This window comes from Phoca vitulina, unplaced genomic scaffold (assembly GCF_004348235.1).
Source record: "Phoca vitulina isolate PV1807 unplaced genomic scaffold, GSC_HSeal_1.0 scaffold79, whole genome shotgun sequence".
NCBI classification, from domain to species: Eukaryota; Metazoa; Chordata; class Mammalia; order Carnivora; family Phocidae; genus Phoca; species Phoca vitulina.
In genome coordinates this window covers 4,269,456-4,285,484 of record NW_022589782.1, presented here as the reverse complement: position 1 = coordinate 4,285,484, position 16,029 = coordinate 4,269,456, and the positions used below count along the sequence as shown (strand labels likewise).

At 50.6% G+C, this 16,029-nt stretch overlaps 2 protein-coding genes across 4 annotated transcripts in view; one reads left to right on the top strand and one right to left on the bottom strand.

The window, feature by feature from the left end:
- Positions 1-1,671: 1,671 nt before the first annotated feature.
- LOC116625493 (olfactory receptor 10AC1-like) lies at positions 1,672-3,176 on the top strand. The gene is made up of 2 exons (XM_032394094.1): positions 1,672-1,675; positions 2,191-3,176. The coding sequence occupies exons 1-2, from the start codon at positions 1,672-1,674 to the stop codon at positions 3,174-3,176; spliced, it is 990 nt and encodes a 329-aa protein (XP_032249985.1).
- Positions 3,177-8,382: 5,206 nt separating this feature from the next.
- The window catches only part of LOC116625513 (zinc finger protein 300-like), a 43,250-nt gene continuing 35,603 nt past the window's right edge, over positions 8,383-16,029 (bottom strand). For all 3 annotated transcript variants that reach the window (XM_032394119.1, XM_032394121.1, XM_032394120.1), the window contains 3 exons: positions 12,133-12,259; positions 11,754-11,849; positions 8,383-9,721 (listed from right to left, as the gene is read on the bottom strand). In XM_032394119.1, coding sequence (XP_032250010.1) covers positions 8,646-9,721; positions 11,754-11,849; positions 12,133-12,259 — 1,299 coding nt within the window. In that variant the 3' untranslated portion in view covers positions 8,383-8,645. The remainder of the gene's footprint in view (positions 9,722-11,753; positions 11,850-12,132; positions 12,260-16,029) is intronic.

The window sequence follows — 16,029 nt, the reverse complement described above, 5'->3', positions numbered from 1 at the left end:
CCAGAACCTGAAGCAACTCTAAAGGTCGTCTGGTCCAAGTCTCCTCTCACGGGGCAGGAACCAGACTGATCCGTGGTGGCCCGCTCGCCGTCACACAGCAGATGGGGACGGGGTTCGCGGTTCACAGGCGGTGGCCGGCGGCGTGGGCTCTGTAGAAATGGCCTCGAGGCACCAGCAGCCTCCTGTGAGGAGAGGGAGCACCGGTTAAAGAGGCAGGAGCAGCTAGAGGGGGATGGGCCGTGCAGGCCGCATCAGCACCGGCCTCAGGGCCGCCCAGTCCACCGCGTGCTTACGCGCCGAGCCCGGCAGGCAGCCGTTGGGCCTGGCAGCTGCGGCTCCTCGGGGAGCTGAGCTTACTGAGGCTTCTGAGCGGTGCAGCTCTAAGGACTGGGGTGTGTGAAGACAACGATAAGGAGAATATGCCTCTTAGTAGAGTGAATGAAGGGGCGGCAGGACCTCTGACGGCGGGGCGGCCAGCCCAACAGGACTCTGGTAGTTTGGGGGGGCACTGGCCCTGAAGATGACCGAGAGCATGGATCCCATCTCGGGATGAGACTGATGACACGTGCTGAGGAGCACTTTAGGGGAGGAACCAACAGAAGGTGGGGACAGCTGTCTGTCGCCAAGGGGTGAGGCCTCTCCAGGACCAGAAACTCAGGGACATCACAGGGACACAGACAGGAGGCATACCTTTGGGAGAAATGGGAATTAATCCCCTCACTTACAATAATTCAGCAAACAACAGACATGACTCAAACCTTCCGTTCCGGAGCCTGAGTTTAGTGGCGTTGCCATGACAACGGTGGGATGGGAGGATGACACCTGGGAGGCAGGGGTCGTCACCCACACATAGCGTGTGACGTCAGCCCAGCTCTTCCCTGTAGGGAATGTGGGGACTGCAGGGCGTCCCAGGAAGCCCCCTCCCCCGTGTGCAGGGACAGGTCTGCCCAGGACAGGGGAGTCACGCACTCCACATGGAGCCCACGGTGCCAGCATGCAGGAGACAAAGCCAGAAGTCACACTGAAGGGGACTTCGGACATAACCCCGGGGCAAAGAAGGGAGAGTTAAGCCAAGAATTGTCAGCTGACGTTTGGAGGGTCATTCAGGTGAATGGTGCTGGAGGCAGGAGCGCCGGCTGGTGTCCGCTGTGATTGCTGGGGGGGGGGGTGGGGAGAGGAAACTGGAGAGGTGAGAGAACAGGGAAGCACTCCCGGAGGTGTGCGGTGCACCTGCCCAGTCGTCCTGTGGGGTGCAGGAGGGGGGCTCCTCCACAGTGACTTCTGACTCTGGAAATGGGCCCGGGGCTAGCTCCATTCACAGAAGGTCGAGGAAGTTTCCTCGAGAAATGACGCCGTAGTTCGGGACAGGTTGAATTGGAAGTGTGGGCGGGGCGTGTGGGTGGCAGTGCTGCGGGTCTTCAGCTCGGAGAAGGGAGTGGGTCTGGGGGGGCTGGGGCTGAACGTCGCAGCTTGGGCCTCGGGCGTGTCCACCATAACACGGGGCAGGTGCGCGTCTTCCCCGGGACAGAGCCAGAGAGAATGGGCAGGCCCAGGATGACCATGGGGGTGTCCTGAGTCCAGCTGATGGGAGAGCGGGAAAACATAAATAAGACAACAGCCAGGGCAGGTGAGGACAGGAGGGCGTGTGGTCTATCCGCAGAGAGCCCCGGGATGGGTGAGTGCAGGGGGTAGGACGGGCCTCTGCGGACAGGAGACTCCGGTGCTGCTCCAGCCCCTCACCCGGGGCTTTGTCCCAGGAGCGACCATCTCCATACCCCAGAACCAGCCGCTCGGGAAAGAGCCTATCCCTTCAGAAATCTGACCCCTCAGGCCACTGTCCACTCAGGTGTCCATCCCCACCTTCCTCCCTGAAGGCTGGCCCCTCGGGTGCAGGGGCTGTGGGCTCAGAATGCTGGCCAAACCCGGGGGCTGCGTGGACAGGTGTGCAGAGACACCTGGGTGCCTGGAAGAGCATGGGGCATGGAGGCCAGAGGGAGAACAGGGGGTGGCTCCAGACATCTGAATTCCTGGGGGACACTGGGCTGGGGGCAACAAGGGGCAGAGAGCGCTGGCTTGGGGAGAAAGCCTGGGGTCTCCGGTGGAAGGGGTGTGGGGAGCATCCGTGTGTTTTCTGGGAGGGATGTGTCACCGCGACCCTCCTCTCTGGCCAGTGCGCCTGTCCTCCCACAGGTCCTGACATGAGCCCCTGGCCCGAGTCCAACTGGACCAGCCCGCAGGAGTTCGTGATCCTGGGGTTCTCCGGGTGGCCCCAGGGGCTGCAGCAGCTGCTTTTCGCCTTCCTCCTGCCACTCTATCTGGCCACGCTGGCTGGAAACCTGCTCATCCTGGGCCTGGCTGTCGTGGACCCCGCCCTGCACACTCCCATGTACTTCTTTCTGGGGGCACTGTCCACTGTGGAGGTGGCCTACACGCTGGTGCTGACCCCGCGCATGCTCGCCGGCTTCCTGCTGCCGCCGGGGGGCCAGGCGGTGGCCCGATCCACCTGCGCTGCCCAGATGGGCCTCTTTGTGGCGCTGGGAGGCTCCGAGTGCCTGCTGCTGGCCGCTATGGCCCTGGACCGCTACCTGGCCATCTGCCGCCCCCTCTACTACCCCCAGCTCATGACCACGGGGCTCTGCTGGTGCCTTCTCGCCTCCTGCTGTGCTGGGGGCTCTATCCTGGCCTTGGGGCTCACCACGGCCATTTTCCAGCTGCCCTTCTGCCAGGGGGGCTCAGTCAACCACGTCTTCTGTGACCTCCCGGCGGTGTTGGTGCTGGCCTGCGGGAACCACCAGCTGCAGGAGCGGGTCCTGCTGGCAGCTTGCCTGGTGCTGCTGGTGCTGCCCCTGGCCCTGATCCTGCTGTCCTACACCAGGGTGCTGGTGGTCATCCTGGGCGCTGGGGGGTCTGCCGGCCGCCGCAAGGCCTTCAACACCATGGCGTCACACCTCACGGTGGCCGTGCTTCACTACGGCTGCGCCACGGCCATGTACGCCAGGCCCCTGAGAGGCCGCTCCCTCGAGGAGGACAAGCTGGTCTCGCTCATCTACATCAGCCTCACACCGCTGCTCTACCCCACCATCTACACGCTGCGGAATCGGGATGTGCAGCATGCCCTGCAGCGGGCGGTCAGCGGCAGGATGGCAGGGACCGTCCCCCAGGCTGACGCCAACTAACGGTGTGAGCCAGGTGGTGTCTGTCCTGAAATCGCCCTCATTGAGGGGAACCCCACCATCCAGAGCCGTCTGGGGCCCCCCGGGACGGGCTGGACAGAAACCTGAGTACGGCGTACCAGGACTCCAAAATCGGACCTCAGCCTAGTTCTTCGGCGTCTGTGGACATTTCAAGCTGAACAGTTCTCGTTGGTGGCCATGCACTGTGGGATGTTCCGCGGCCTTTGTCTCTGCCCAGTAGATGCCAGTAACACACCACCGCTCCCCCGCAGTTGAGATGACCAAAACTGTCACCCGACATGGCCAAACGTCACCTGAGGGGCAAGGTCAGCCCTGGTGGAGAACAGCTGTGCTGAACTCTGGCCACACAGTATCTGCTGAAGAGAAATGAGTCCTCCTATAGAGAAGTTTACGGCTGCGTTATTGATAACAGACAAAAACTGGAAAGGAGCCAAATGTTCATGGACATGGGCTAGACACAGATGGGGCGCCTGGGTGGCTCCGTTGGTTGGGCGTCCGACACTTGATCTCGGCTCAGTTCATGATCCCAGCGTCGTGAGTTCAAGCCCCACATTGGGCTCCATACTGGGTGTGGAGCCTACTTTAAAAAAAGCAAGGGGGGGCACCTCAGTGACTCTTTTGGTTAAGCATCCCACTCTTGATTTCGGCTCAGGTCACGATCTCAGGGTCATGAGATCGAGCCCCCATGTCGGGCTGCACGCTGGGTGTGGAGTCTGCTTAAGATTCTCCCCCTCCTGCTCTGCCCTTCCCCCACCCCACTCTCTTTCTCTTAAAAAAAAAAAAGAGTAGACACCAACAACCTGTGGCATATTCGTGTGCGGGAACCGTACACAGCAATGAGGAAGAGAGGTCTTCCTGTTGGCAGACGCAGACAGACGTAATACTGAGTATGAGAAGCGAGACACCGAATGCCTCCCTCCTCGTAAGGGCAACGACAGACTCATCTGTGGTGGTTGATACCGTAAGAGGGGTCACCTGGGAGAAGGGTCTGTGTGGGCGCGGGCACTGGAGAAGTTCCGTATTCTGATCTGGCTGGGAATGACATGGGTATCCGTGTGTGCAAATCTTCATCCAGATGCTTACCGTAGATCTGAGCGCTTCGCTGTCCCTAAAATAAACCACAGCTGGTTCAACTGTTGCCAAGTAAGGCAAGCCGTCGGGATCGCCGTGCCCTTGCTCGTGCTGCTTTATTTCCCTGGTACTCCCTTCCTCTCGTTCCACCTACGAAAACGCCTTCCTCCTCTCAATGACAATGGCTGCGACTCCAAAATATAATTTCAGCATCTGCTTCGCTTTCCGCTCACCTACCCACGCCCCCCATGCAACTATACGGTGAGCTCTTTAAAGCCAGACCTCAGACCCTGTTCTTCTAGTTCCAGATCCGTGAACTTGGTAGTTCTTAATAAGAATTTGATGGGAGGAACAAACCATAGACGAGCTCCTGGGTTCTCTGGGGGTTTCACATGTGGGCTACAGGCCCAGGGCATAGCATGGCTCTGGAGTCCTACCAAGGGCAAGAATCTGTCAGACCGAGTCCTCCTCTGGGGTCTGTTCTCAGTGTCAGAGCGGGCTGACAACCTCAGCTGGCAAATTCTTGGGCCCAACTGAAGGGGCACCCGGTGCCCAGCCGTCTGTGGTTGTGCACGGGGCTGATTTTGTTCCAGCTGGGCCCTGGAGCTGGGGTTAGGCTCCGGAGGGGCGCTCCACGAGCAATCCTGCGATGCAGGCTGCACCCCATTAGAGTGGGAGCCACAACCGAGGAGCCGTCTGCATTTGACCAGCTCACAGGCCTCCCTGGGGCGAAGGCAGGGGCGGCTGTGGTTGATTTGGGGTCTGAGCTGTCACCGGTTCATCTCAGGCGGGGGCAGGCGCACCTGCGTCGCGGCAGTCGCCCTGGGTCCCTGGGTCCCCGTGAACGGTTATGCACGGTGCACGGTGAGCCCCTGGCCGCACCTCTGGGGGCGGGCAGCAGGTCAGAGCCGGCCGGCCCTCCTAACCGCCCCCCCCCCCCGTTGCACAAAGGCTTTGAGAACATGGCGAGTCTTGAGACGCATAAAGTTTCGAGTTTTGGGTTCTTTTCTCATTTATTTATTGAGATATAAGTGACACGTAACATGACATGGATTTCAGGTGTACAACACAACTCCATAGATGCGCATACTGTAAAACGATCACAGGAAGTATAGTTAACATCATCTCACATTTGCCACATTTCCCCCCTTGTGATGAGAACTTCAAAGATTGACTCTCTTAGCAGCTTTCAAACACGCGATAGTCTCCAGTGTCAGATTCTCTGCCATCCCGCATCTGACCCTACAGACTCTTACGGGAAAGATCTGCAGTGGATGTCCCCCCGTGGCCACTTCCCTCTCCGGGGTGTCCCAGTCGGCCTCCCCAGGATAGAAGTGACTTGCAGCAACGTGACGGTGACAGGCGGACCCCCAGGCTCCCAGTGCTGACGCGTCGGCACTCTGTAAGCTGACCAGCCCAGGGCCACGTCTGTGGGCTTTGACTTCAGCAAGGAGGTTGCTAACTTGCTCAGGCCTTGTACGTGGCACTTGGACCACTGACATCAGGCCACTAGATCCTGTGCGACCATGTGCCAAGGGTGGGACCCGCAATATCCCACGGGGTCAAGGGACAAGGTGTACAGCAACGGAGGGAGCGCGGGCCCCGCCGCATCTGCCTTTGCAGGAGCTGTGCCTCCCCCGAGTGCGAGGGCCCCTATGGCGCCAGGCGGGACTGGGAGTCCCAGGGCCACCTGTGAGCACAGCTCGCAGGGAAGGAGAGTCTCTCTGGCCTCTAAGGGCACATGGGGCCCAGCAGGGTCGCCACTCCTGTCGGGGCCGTTACCCCATGCAGCAGGTCCTCAGAGCCTCGGCCGGGCGGGTGCTCGGAGTCCAACACTTGCTGGGGGAACTCGCCCTCCGCGGGGCGCTAACAGGTGGCAGACAGACCCGCAGCATCTCAAAGCAGCCCCCGTGGCCGTCCTCCCAGGTCCAGGGGGACTCTGGTTGCTTCTTTCCCGGCTCGCACCTCGGGATGATCAGTAGCCAGAGAGCAAAGCCAGCGCCCGCCGAGACCAGCAAGCGTGGGGCCCCCAGATGGCACGGCTCACCTGTTCCTGTGGCCAGTTGTTATGACGTTAAACTAACACTTGTTAAGGTGGTCAGCGGGCTCGACAGGCCACAGGAGAAATGGAAAACAGAGACTTTTATTATTCACAGGGCCCCGGGGGGGAGGAGTACCCAGCAGGCCTGGAGGGGCCACACGGGATGTCAAGGCAGAAAGCAGACAGAGAGACTGGACCTGGGCACGTGACTTTATTAGGGTCTGTAGGCTAGGACCATGCTGGTCAATGCAAACCAGAAAAAAGCAGGGTTTAGGTAGGTGCCACGGGGGTCTTGGCTAAGGAGCGCGTCAGGCGCTGGCGAGCAGGGGAGTCTGCAACTCGCAAGGTGTGGGAGAAGCCACGTGGGGACCTCACATCCGCTGGCGGCTTCGCGGCTGCAATCGGGGGGCCAGTGTCAGGGTCGGGTCCCCACAGACCGCCCGGCCAGACAACGCGGGGGCGGAGCAGCTTAGCCAGCTCTCGACAGGTGTGTATCTAAGATGCGAATTTACCGTTTATCCATCTGGGCATACGCTGTGCTGCCTGAATCTGTGAGCTCACGTCTTGTCAAATCTGAGCAGGGTTTTCTTTGAATATTTACTTGTCTTCCTCTAGTCTGCCTTGTAGGAACTCCTGCTCGCTCTTCTCGTTTTAATCTAGATGCTTCTCTGTAGACTGACTCCTAGGAATCTGCTTTGCTCTACTCTGTTCACTTTCTCTGCAGCTGAGTATCGCCTACCGCTGGGCTTTACGCTCAGCATTTTGATGTTCACGTTGCAATTGCCTGTATTTCTCTGTGTTCCCCTTTCCAAAGAGACCAGTTATCTGGCTTTGTGCCTTGCTTTCATGTGGTTTTAAGTTTTTGCTTTTAATCATTTGTAAAGGTAGTTATTTTTATAGAATTTTGTGTGTTTCTACGACTCTAAAATCCTGGATGTTATTTTGCTCAAGTGTCTGTTGACTCTCTCGCTGTGGATTGGTCCTTCGTGTTGTGTAGTTTGGGATTATGAAGTCATGTTGGGTTTGTATGTCAGAAGCCTGACAAATGTGGGTTGAGGGTGTCTCCCTCCAAAATGTATTTTGTTTGCTTCTGTCATTTGTTTCAAAGACAGGGAAAATTTCTGTATTGACTGGTTAGTTTTAAAACTGGGACAGGAATAGGGGAAATTCCAAATTCTGACTCACACGGGATGCTGGCCAGGGCTCATGAATCATTGGGGTAAATCTTTCCCCATCAGAGCCCAAAGGAGAGAGAGACAAGCTTTCTGCGTGAGATTTTTCGCTAGTCCACCCCCTTTCCCTGTACGTACAGACTTCTGAAATGTCTGAATTTGTAAGTTACTTCAGTACCCACTCTCCGCCTTGTGTGCCCCAAGGCCTCGCCTCGTGTCCTCCTTTGGTCTCGAACACCCAAGCTTCAGGGTAAACCTCGTCAAACCCACAGGGCAGCTACAGCTTCGGCCCTCCACCTGCGTCTCTGGCTCTCTGTTCAGCTTACCTCGCTGGCACCTGGAGACTCCACTGGTTTTCTTGCCAGCTGAACTATGCATTTAAAAGAATGTTATCTATTACTGGTCACCATTTCTGGTCGTTTACAGTGGAACGGCTTTCACCTCAGGTGGTCCGCCATTTTGCCATAAAAGGGAGTTCTAACCTTACACAATATGAAACCTAATTATGAGCCAGTTGGTGGAGAGATCCTCAGGAGATGTCATGAAATCGCTGGTTTTCAGATCCAGCAAGTAAACAAAAAATGGAATGGGATGTTGGTATGATGTCTGGAGTCCTGGTTTAATGATAAGCTCTTATTGTTCTGGGTATAGTGAACATCAGAGACAAAAAGGTGTAATTTCACGTGAGACCTCCTGATAGAGGTCGTTCTGTAAATCCCGGTGTGCATGCCTAACACGCTCACACTTATGTTCAGTTACCAACATGGCTTAAAAATAAATCAGATTCTTTCTAGGCAGCATTCTCAGGAACATAACCCTATATGCTCCCTGGGATTGCTCTGATGTTTATTAGATCTGTTGTCTTAATGATTTAATTTATTCACAGACTTCAAAGCTCCATAGCCACAGTTAATGCAGACAGATAGACTTTATAATGAGGCATAGCCTATAAAAATATATCACTCTAGAGCATCATTAGCCTCCTGTCATGGTTTTAAGAGACAGGCTCTTCCTAATTCTCCAGACTGGTCGAATTTCACCTCGGAATGCATCCCTTGCACACCCATAGCACTGGACTTCCTGCTGAAGGGTTGTCCACACTCACAACATCCAGAGGTGTGACATTCGCGGATGTGCCGTGACTCGGGCCGAAGCCCAGCTCTCCTTTCACCCGTACAGCTTCTCCCGGGTGTGGATTCTGTGGTGGCGGATGAGGTTGGCCTTCTGGGAGAAGGTCTTCCCACACTCGGAGCACTCGTAGGGCTTCTTGCCCATGTGAGTTCGCTTGTGTATGATGAGGCAGGAGTTCTGCGAGAAGGCTTTCCCACACTCGCTGCACTTGTACGGCTTCTCGCCCGTGTGAGTCCTCTGGTGCAGGATGAGGTGCGACTTCTGGAAGAAGGCTTTCCCACACTCACCGCAGCCGTAGGGCTTCTCCCCAGTGTGGATGCGGTGGTGGATGATGAGGCACGACTTGCGTGAGAAAGACTTCCCACACTCTTTGCAGCCGTAGGGCTTCTCCCCCGTGTGAGACCGGTGGTGCTCGATGAGGCGGGACTTGTGGGAGAACATCTTCTCGCACTCGGAGCACTTGTAGGGCTTCCCTCCAGCAAGAGCTGCAGTGGGCACCGACAGGCTCGTCTTCTGGGATGGTGTCGTCCTGCCGCGGCCGTCTCCCCCGGGTTTCTCTCTGGGGTGACCTCCCCGGCTAACCCTGCAGCCGAGCCCCTGTGCCCCGTGCGCGGAGGGCTGCTTGCCCCCGTGCACCCCCAGGTGTGTGCTGAGTTCCGATTCGCAGGAGAAGCCTTTCCCACACTGCAGGCACCTGTGGGCTCTCTCGGCGCCGCCAGCTCCCCGGTGGACACTCAGGGCCTGGTCCTGGTGGAGGGTTTTCCTGCACCGGTCACACTCACGCGGCCGCACTCCAGAAGGGGGGGTTTCAAGCTTGGAGTAGAGAAACAAGTTCCCCTGTCCATCACACTCAAATCTCCTTCTTGCAAGGTAGGCATTGGGGCTAACATCCACGTTGCACGGCAGACTCATTCCACACGAGTCACATGTATGTACTTGCTGTTTTGAAGGAGCAAGGTTTGTGTCCTGACAGACTGTCTTTTCAATTGTTTTACACTCGTGGCGCCCTTTCTTGGTTGGTTCTTGCTTGTCTAGGAATGCAACGTGCCTCAGAAGTTTGTCTTGGTATTCCTGTTGTGTACCTACTGGGCGGTCAACTTGCAAAATTTCTTCTAGGGAAAAAAAAAAAATGACACAAACTTGTTAATCTTTCCAGGATCACGTCACAGAACTAAATGATTTCAGGAACACTCAGGAGGAAGATTAACTTTGTGGTTTCAGACCTCATTGCCGAGAATCAGTCATCACAATCATAAGCCTACTACAAATACGTCCTAGTCCCTTAGCTTTTTTTTTTTTTGAAGATTTACTTATTTATTTTAGAGAGCAAGTAAGCATGAGTGGGAGAGCCAGAGGGAGAGAGAATCCCAAGCAGACTCCGCACCGAGCACGGAGCCCAACACAGGGCTCGATCTCACAACCCAAGCTGAAATCAAGAGTTGGATGCCCAACTGACTGAGCCACCCAGGCGCCCCATCCCTTGGCATTTGAAAGGAAAAAATGGGATACTGGAAAGAGGGATAAAACATGGACAATAAATATAAGTAGCTTTGCTATTAACGAGTATGACACAGTCAAATGGGAAGAAGGTGAAGACACACAAGTAAAAGGGAGTGAGAGAAAAACTGGAAAGATAGTGGGCATGTTGCTGTCCACGTCACTGTGGTAAACACGCTGAGATTCTTAAATGTCAGATTCGGCATCCCGTGCTTGGATCCTCATTTGCTTTTAGCTTCTTTTACATTTTAAACCACAAACTATACCTGTGTTTCACCTCTCACACCCACAACCAAAGCAACCAAGGAGCTCCTCGGTTTAGAAATGTTGAAGTTCCTTGAGTCCCATAGCTGAGTTCCTAAGGGACAAAATCAAGCCTACTGATCTTCCGCCCTGCCTACACCAGGGTGTTCTGGGTTGGGACCCAGCTAGGGGGTGTTTTTAAAGTTCTCCAAGTGATTCTGGTGTGCACCCCTGATTAGTAACAACATCCCTGAAACAAATGCTTAATAAATGACCCTGGAAGGATAAAAGGTCCTGGAAGGAAGAGGGAGTTAGTCAGTGTCCACGATGTGTGTCCCACAGAATAAGGACAAATAAGATAAACGCTCTTCTCCCCATGGGATTATACTGGGGTGGGAAGAAAGGAGTTTCATTTATGACCTATTAAGCCAAATGGGACCATATTACATGTTTTGAAAGAAGAAGCATTTAAAGTCACATAAAAGGGAGAAATTAAGTTTTTGAGGCATTTCACAGTAAAAGAAAAGACAACAAAAATAAAAATGAGGGGCACAAAATAAGTTATTTTAAAATAGGGGCAGGAGGGCGCCTGGGTGGCTCAGTTGGTTAAGCGACTGCCTTCGGCTCAGGTCATGATCCTGGAGTCCCTGGATCGAGTCCCGCATCGGGCTCCCTGCTCGGCAGGGAGTCTGCTTCTCCCTCTGACCCTCCCCCCTCTCATGTGCTCTCTCTGTCTCATTCTCTCTCTCTCAAATAAATAAATAAAAACTTTAAAAAAAAAAAAAAAAAAAAAAAAAAAAAAATAGGGGCAGGGGTGCCTGGGTGGCTCAGTCATTAAGCATCTGCCTTCGGCTCAGGTCATGATCCCAGTGTCCTGGGATCGAGCCCCACATCGGGCTCCCTGCTCAGTGGGAAGCCTGCTTCTCCCTCTCCCACTCCCCCTGCTTGTGTTCCCTCTCTCTGTCAAATAAATAAAATCTTTAAATAAATAAATAAATAAATAAATAAAATAAAATAGGGGCAATCTACAAATCCCTGAAAACATGGGAAAGTCTGTTTCATAACCACGGGAGAAATCAGACTGAAGATTCTAGAGAAAAACTGAGCAAGCAAGGTCTCAGATGGGGACAGTCGAGTCAAATAAAAGAATAAATAAAAATAGGTCTTTCTCTAAAATCCAGGGAAAGGAGAGTGATCATGTAGTGATGTGTGATGTGTGTAGGTAGCAAGAGTCATTTGGGGCAACTCAAGGTCTCAGGCCAAACGTCCACAGCTGGTTGCAAAGATCGATCCAAGGCCTGAAACAAAAACCCACCTGAAATTCTGCTCTGTGACCAACTGGATGTCTGCTGCCCACCCCGCCGCCGCCCGGGGCCCCCCGGCTGCAAGCTGCTCCTCTCTCACCTGGAAAGCTCCATCTGAGGATTTCTTCCTCCTCCATCCATGGTTCTTGCCCTTGCTCCAACCTGGAGATCACAGCTGGTTTGGTAACTTGACACCCTGTTGATGAGAAATATCCCTGGTTATGAGGATTTATGCCGAGCCACTTGGGCCATCTAAGGAAGCAGAAGGTTCAGGTGGCTCAACGAACATTTACATCTTGGCTGAAGAATGGGTATCTCACTTGGGAGATAAATTCACAAATAATGTGGGTAAGATGAGAGCCAGACTTGTTGACAACTGAAACCCAAGGCCAAACATGCTTAGTCCTTGAGAGGTTTTGCATAACTGAGAAAAGAAAGGAGCTCAGACAGAATCGGGAAACACGGGAAGCTCTCCTCACCCACTGAGACCAGGTGGCTGTAGTTCTCCAGCATCACGTCCCGGTACAGCATCCTCTGTGTGGGGTCCAGCTGCTGCCATTCCTTCCGGGTGAAGCCCACGGCCACGTCTCTGAATGACAGTGACCCCTGGAAAAACATGTTCCTGATTAATCTGGAATGCTCGGCACAGAGTACCATGGCAAAGGTGTAGAGGTGGTGGATCTTACCACCTTCGATGTCAGGTTTCCCCATGTTAAGTGATTTAGGAAGCTTAGCATGCCCCTAACTCTGTACTACATTTTATGGAAGAGAAGAAAAAGATCATTAGAATAGATCTCACTTCTGGATCTCTATTTATTCATCCATTCATTCATTCAGTGAGTGAACATCTATAGAAGATTTGGTAGGTTAATGGCATTCCACCTGGTGCTTGGGGTTGAAAGCTGAACGCAACATTATTCCTGCTCTAAAGGCATTTGGAGTCTGGTGGAGCGAGATAAACATAGGACTTCCATATGGTATGATTACACCAGAGGCTATGACGGAAGTATATTAAGGACAGAACAGACACAAAGATAGCAGTCAAATTCAATGTCCTGATGTCAAGTTAAGCTTCACTGGAGGCTGCCTTTGAGCAGAATCGTGAAAGATCAACAGCATGTCCTGATGTCTGAAGGATATTTTCTATCAAGAGGCATGGCATGAGCAAAGGCAAGAAGTCACAAAAAAAAATCTGGTAGGAATTGCAAATACTTGGGAATGACAATGTAGAATATAATGTGTGTGTATGTGTGTGAGAGAGTGAGAGAGAATAGAGAGAGCGTGCAGATCACAAGACAAAGGGTTTTTCTCCGATAAGGCAATGGGGACTCCCATCACAGTATTTAAGGAGGGGAGCTACAAGAGATGATGGGATGTAGAAAAAGGTAGGGAATCACTGGGAGAGAATAAGTAAATAAAATTAGGACACAATTATAATCAATGACATGAGATATGGTCAAAATTAAGGTAGCAACAAGAGGAAAAGAGAGAAAGGATTCCACAAATGCAGAACAGGGCTTGGCTCTCTTTCCCCTTCTCCTTCATCTCTCTCTCTGTATGAATTAAGGACCAAAACAAATTAATTTATATTGAATGTGGTAATACTGTAACAGTGTGTAAATCATTTTTAACACAAATATGGAAGTTAAAAGGCAAAAAACGTAAGAATAACTATAATCATATTAATGGAAACAATATAAAAGTAAAATCTGACCTAAATAACAAAGTATGAATGTGTGAGGAAGTAAAGTGTAGAGTTGCCATATGTGATTGAAGTTATCAGGCTAAAAGAGACAGCTAAAACTATAAAATATTTAGTGCAAGCCTCATGGTAACCACACCAAAAAAAATCTGTAATAGATATACAAAAATAAAGAGGAAAGAATCAAAACATATCACTACAGGAAATCCTCAAACCGCAATAAAGACAAGAGAGGAAGAGAGGAACAAAGAAACTACAGAACAGAAAACAATGAACAAAGTGGCAACAGTAAGTCTTTACCTACTGGCAATTACTTTAAATGTAAATAAACTCAACTCCGAAATTAAAACACAGAGTGGCTGAAAGGGTAAAAAAAACAAGACCCAATTATATGCTATCTACAAGAGACTCACTTTAGACTTCAGGACACATATTGGGTAAAAGTGAAGGGGTGAAGAAAGACATTCCATGCCATGCAAAGGTAATCGAAAGAGAGCTGGTCTGGCTATACTTGTATCAGACAAAATAGCCTTTAAGTCAAGTACTGTCACAAGAGACAAAGAAAGTCCTTTTATAGTTAAGAAAGGGTCCATTCAACAGGAAGATATAACATTTTTAAATACATATGCACCCAACATCAAAGGCCATAAACATATAAAGCAAACATTGACAAATCACAAGGGAGAAACAGAAAATATTACAATACTAATAAGAGACTTAAATAGCCCACTCTCAATAATGGGTAGATTGTCTAGACAGAACATCAACAAGAAAACAGCAGAAATGAGCAACACGACAGACCAAATGGTCTTAAAAGATATTTACAGAACCTTCTACCCAACAGCAGCAGAATACTGACTCTTGTCAAGAGCACACAGAATGCTCTCCAGGATGGATCATAAGCTAGGTCACAAAACAAGTCTTAACAAACTTAAGAAGACTAAAGTTATTCCAAGTATCTTTTCTAATCACAATGAAATGAAACTAGAAATCAATAATAGAAAGGGGAAAACTCAAAAATATTGGAAATTAATATATTCTTAGACATCATTGGGTCACAGTAGAAATCAAAAAGCAAATTATAAAATATTATCTTAAGACCGATGAAAACACAAGAGACCAAAACTTAAGGGATACAGCAAAAGCAGTACTAAGAGGGAATTTTGTAGAAATGAACACCTACATTAAAAAAGAAAAAAGACCTCAAATAAACAATCTAACTTTGCACCTCTAGAAAAAGAACAAACTAAGCCCCAAATTGGCAGAAGGAAATAATAAAGATCAGAGCAAAAATAAATGAAACAGGGAATAGAAAAATAATAGAAAAAAATAAAACTAAGAGTTGGTTTTTTGAAATGATAAAATTGACAAACCCTTAGCTAGACTAAGAAAAAAAAAAGACTGGAATAAATAAAATCAGAAGTGAAAGAGGGGACATTACAGTTGATGCCACAGAAATAAAAAAGAACTATGATATACAATTCAATGCCAACTAATTGGACAACCTAGAAAAAATAAACACAATTCTAAAAAAAAAAAAATACAACCTACCAATACTGAATCAAGAAGATACAGAAAGCCTGAGCACACCAGTAACACATAAAAAGAATGAAGAAGTAACCAAAAAACTCTTAACAGAAAAGCCCAGGTCCTTCATGAGTGAATTCTACCAAAAATTTAAACAATAATACCAATCCTTCTTAAATTCTTCCCAAAAAACAGAAAAAGAGGGAACACTTCCAAATTCACTCAACGAGGCCAGCATCACTCTGATACCAAAACTAAAGACATCACACAAAAGAAGACTATAGGCCAATAACCCTGATAAACATAGATGCAAAAACCCTCAACAATATATTAGCACATCAAATTCAACAGCACAGTAAAAGGATCAGACACCATGACCAAGTAGGATTTATCCCTGGGAGGCAAGGATGGTTCAACAGATGAAAATCCATGTGAGACACCACATTGACAGAATAAAGGATAAAGATCACAAAATCAGCGTAATAGCTGCATAAAAAGCATTTTGCAAACTTCAACACCCTTTCACGATTAAAAGCTCTTAGCAAAAATAGAACTTATCTCAACACGATAAAGGCCATTTATGAAAAGCCCAGAGCTAACATCATACTCAGTGGTGAAAGCTTTCCCTCTAAGACCTGGAACAAGGCAACGGTGCCTGTTCTTGCCTCTCCTATTTAACACAGTACTAGAAGTCCAGCCAGAGCAATCCGGCAAGAGAAAGAAATAAAGGCATCCAAATCAGGAAGGAAGAAGTAAATGTATCTGTGCTCGACGATGATGTGATCTTATTGAATGTGGGTCTCAAAGAGGTATCTGTATTCTCATGGTCCTTGCAGCAGCATTCCCAGTAACTTAGAGATGGAAACCACCTAAGTGTCCATCAGTGGATGAACAGATGATGTGGTGTATACATACTATGGAATATTGGCCACGGGAGAGAAGGAAATCCCTTCATTTTGGACAACACGGATGAACCTGGAGGACATTATGCTGAATGAAATAAATCAGACACAGGAGGACAGATACTGCATGACCTCACTTTTATGAGGACTCTAAAATGGCCAAACTCCTAGAACTAGAGAGTAGCATGGTGGGTACCAGGGGCTGGGAGGGGCAGGGAAATGGGAAGGTGTTGGTTAGGGGTTCA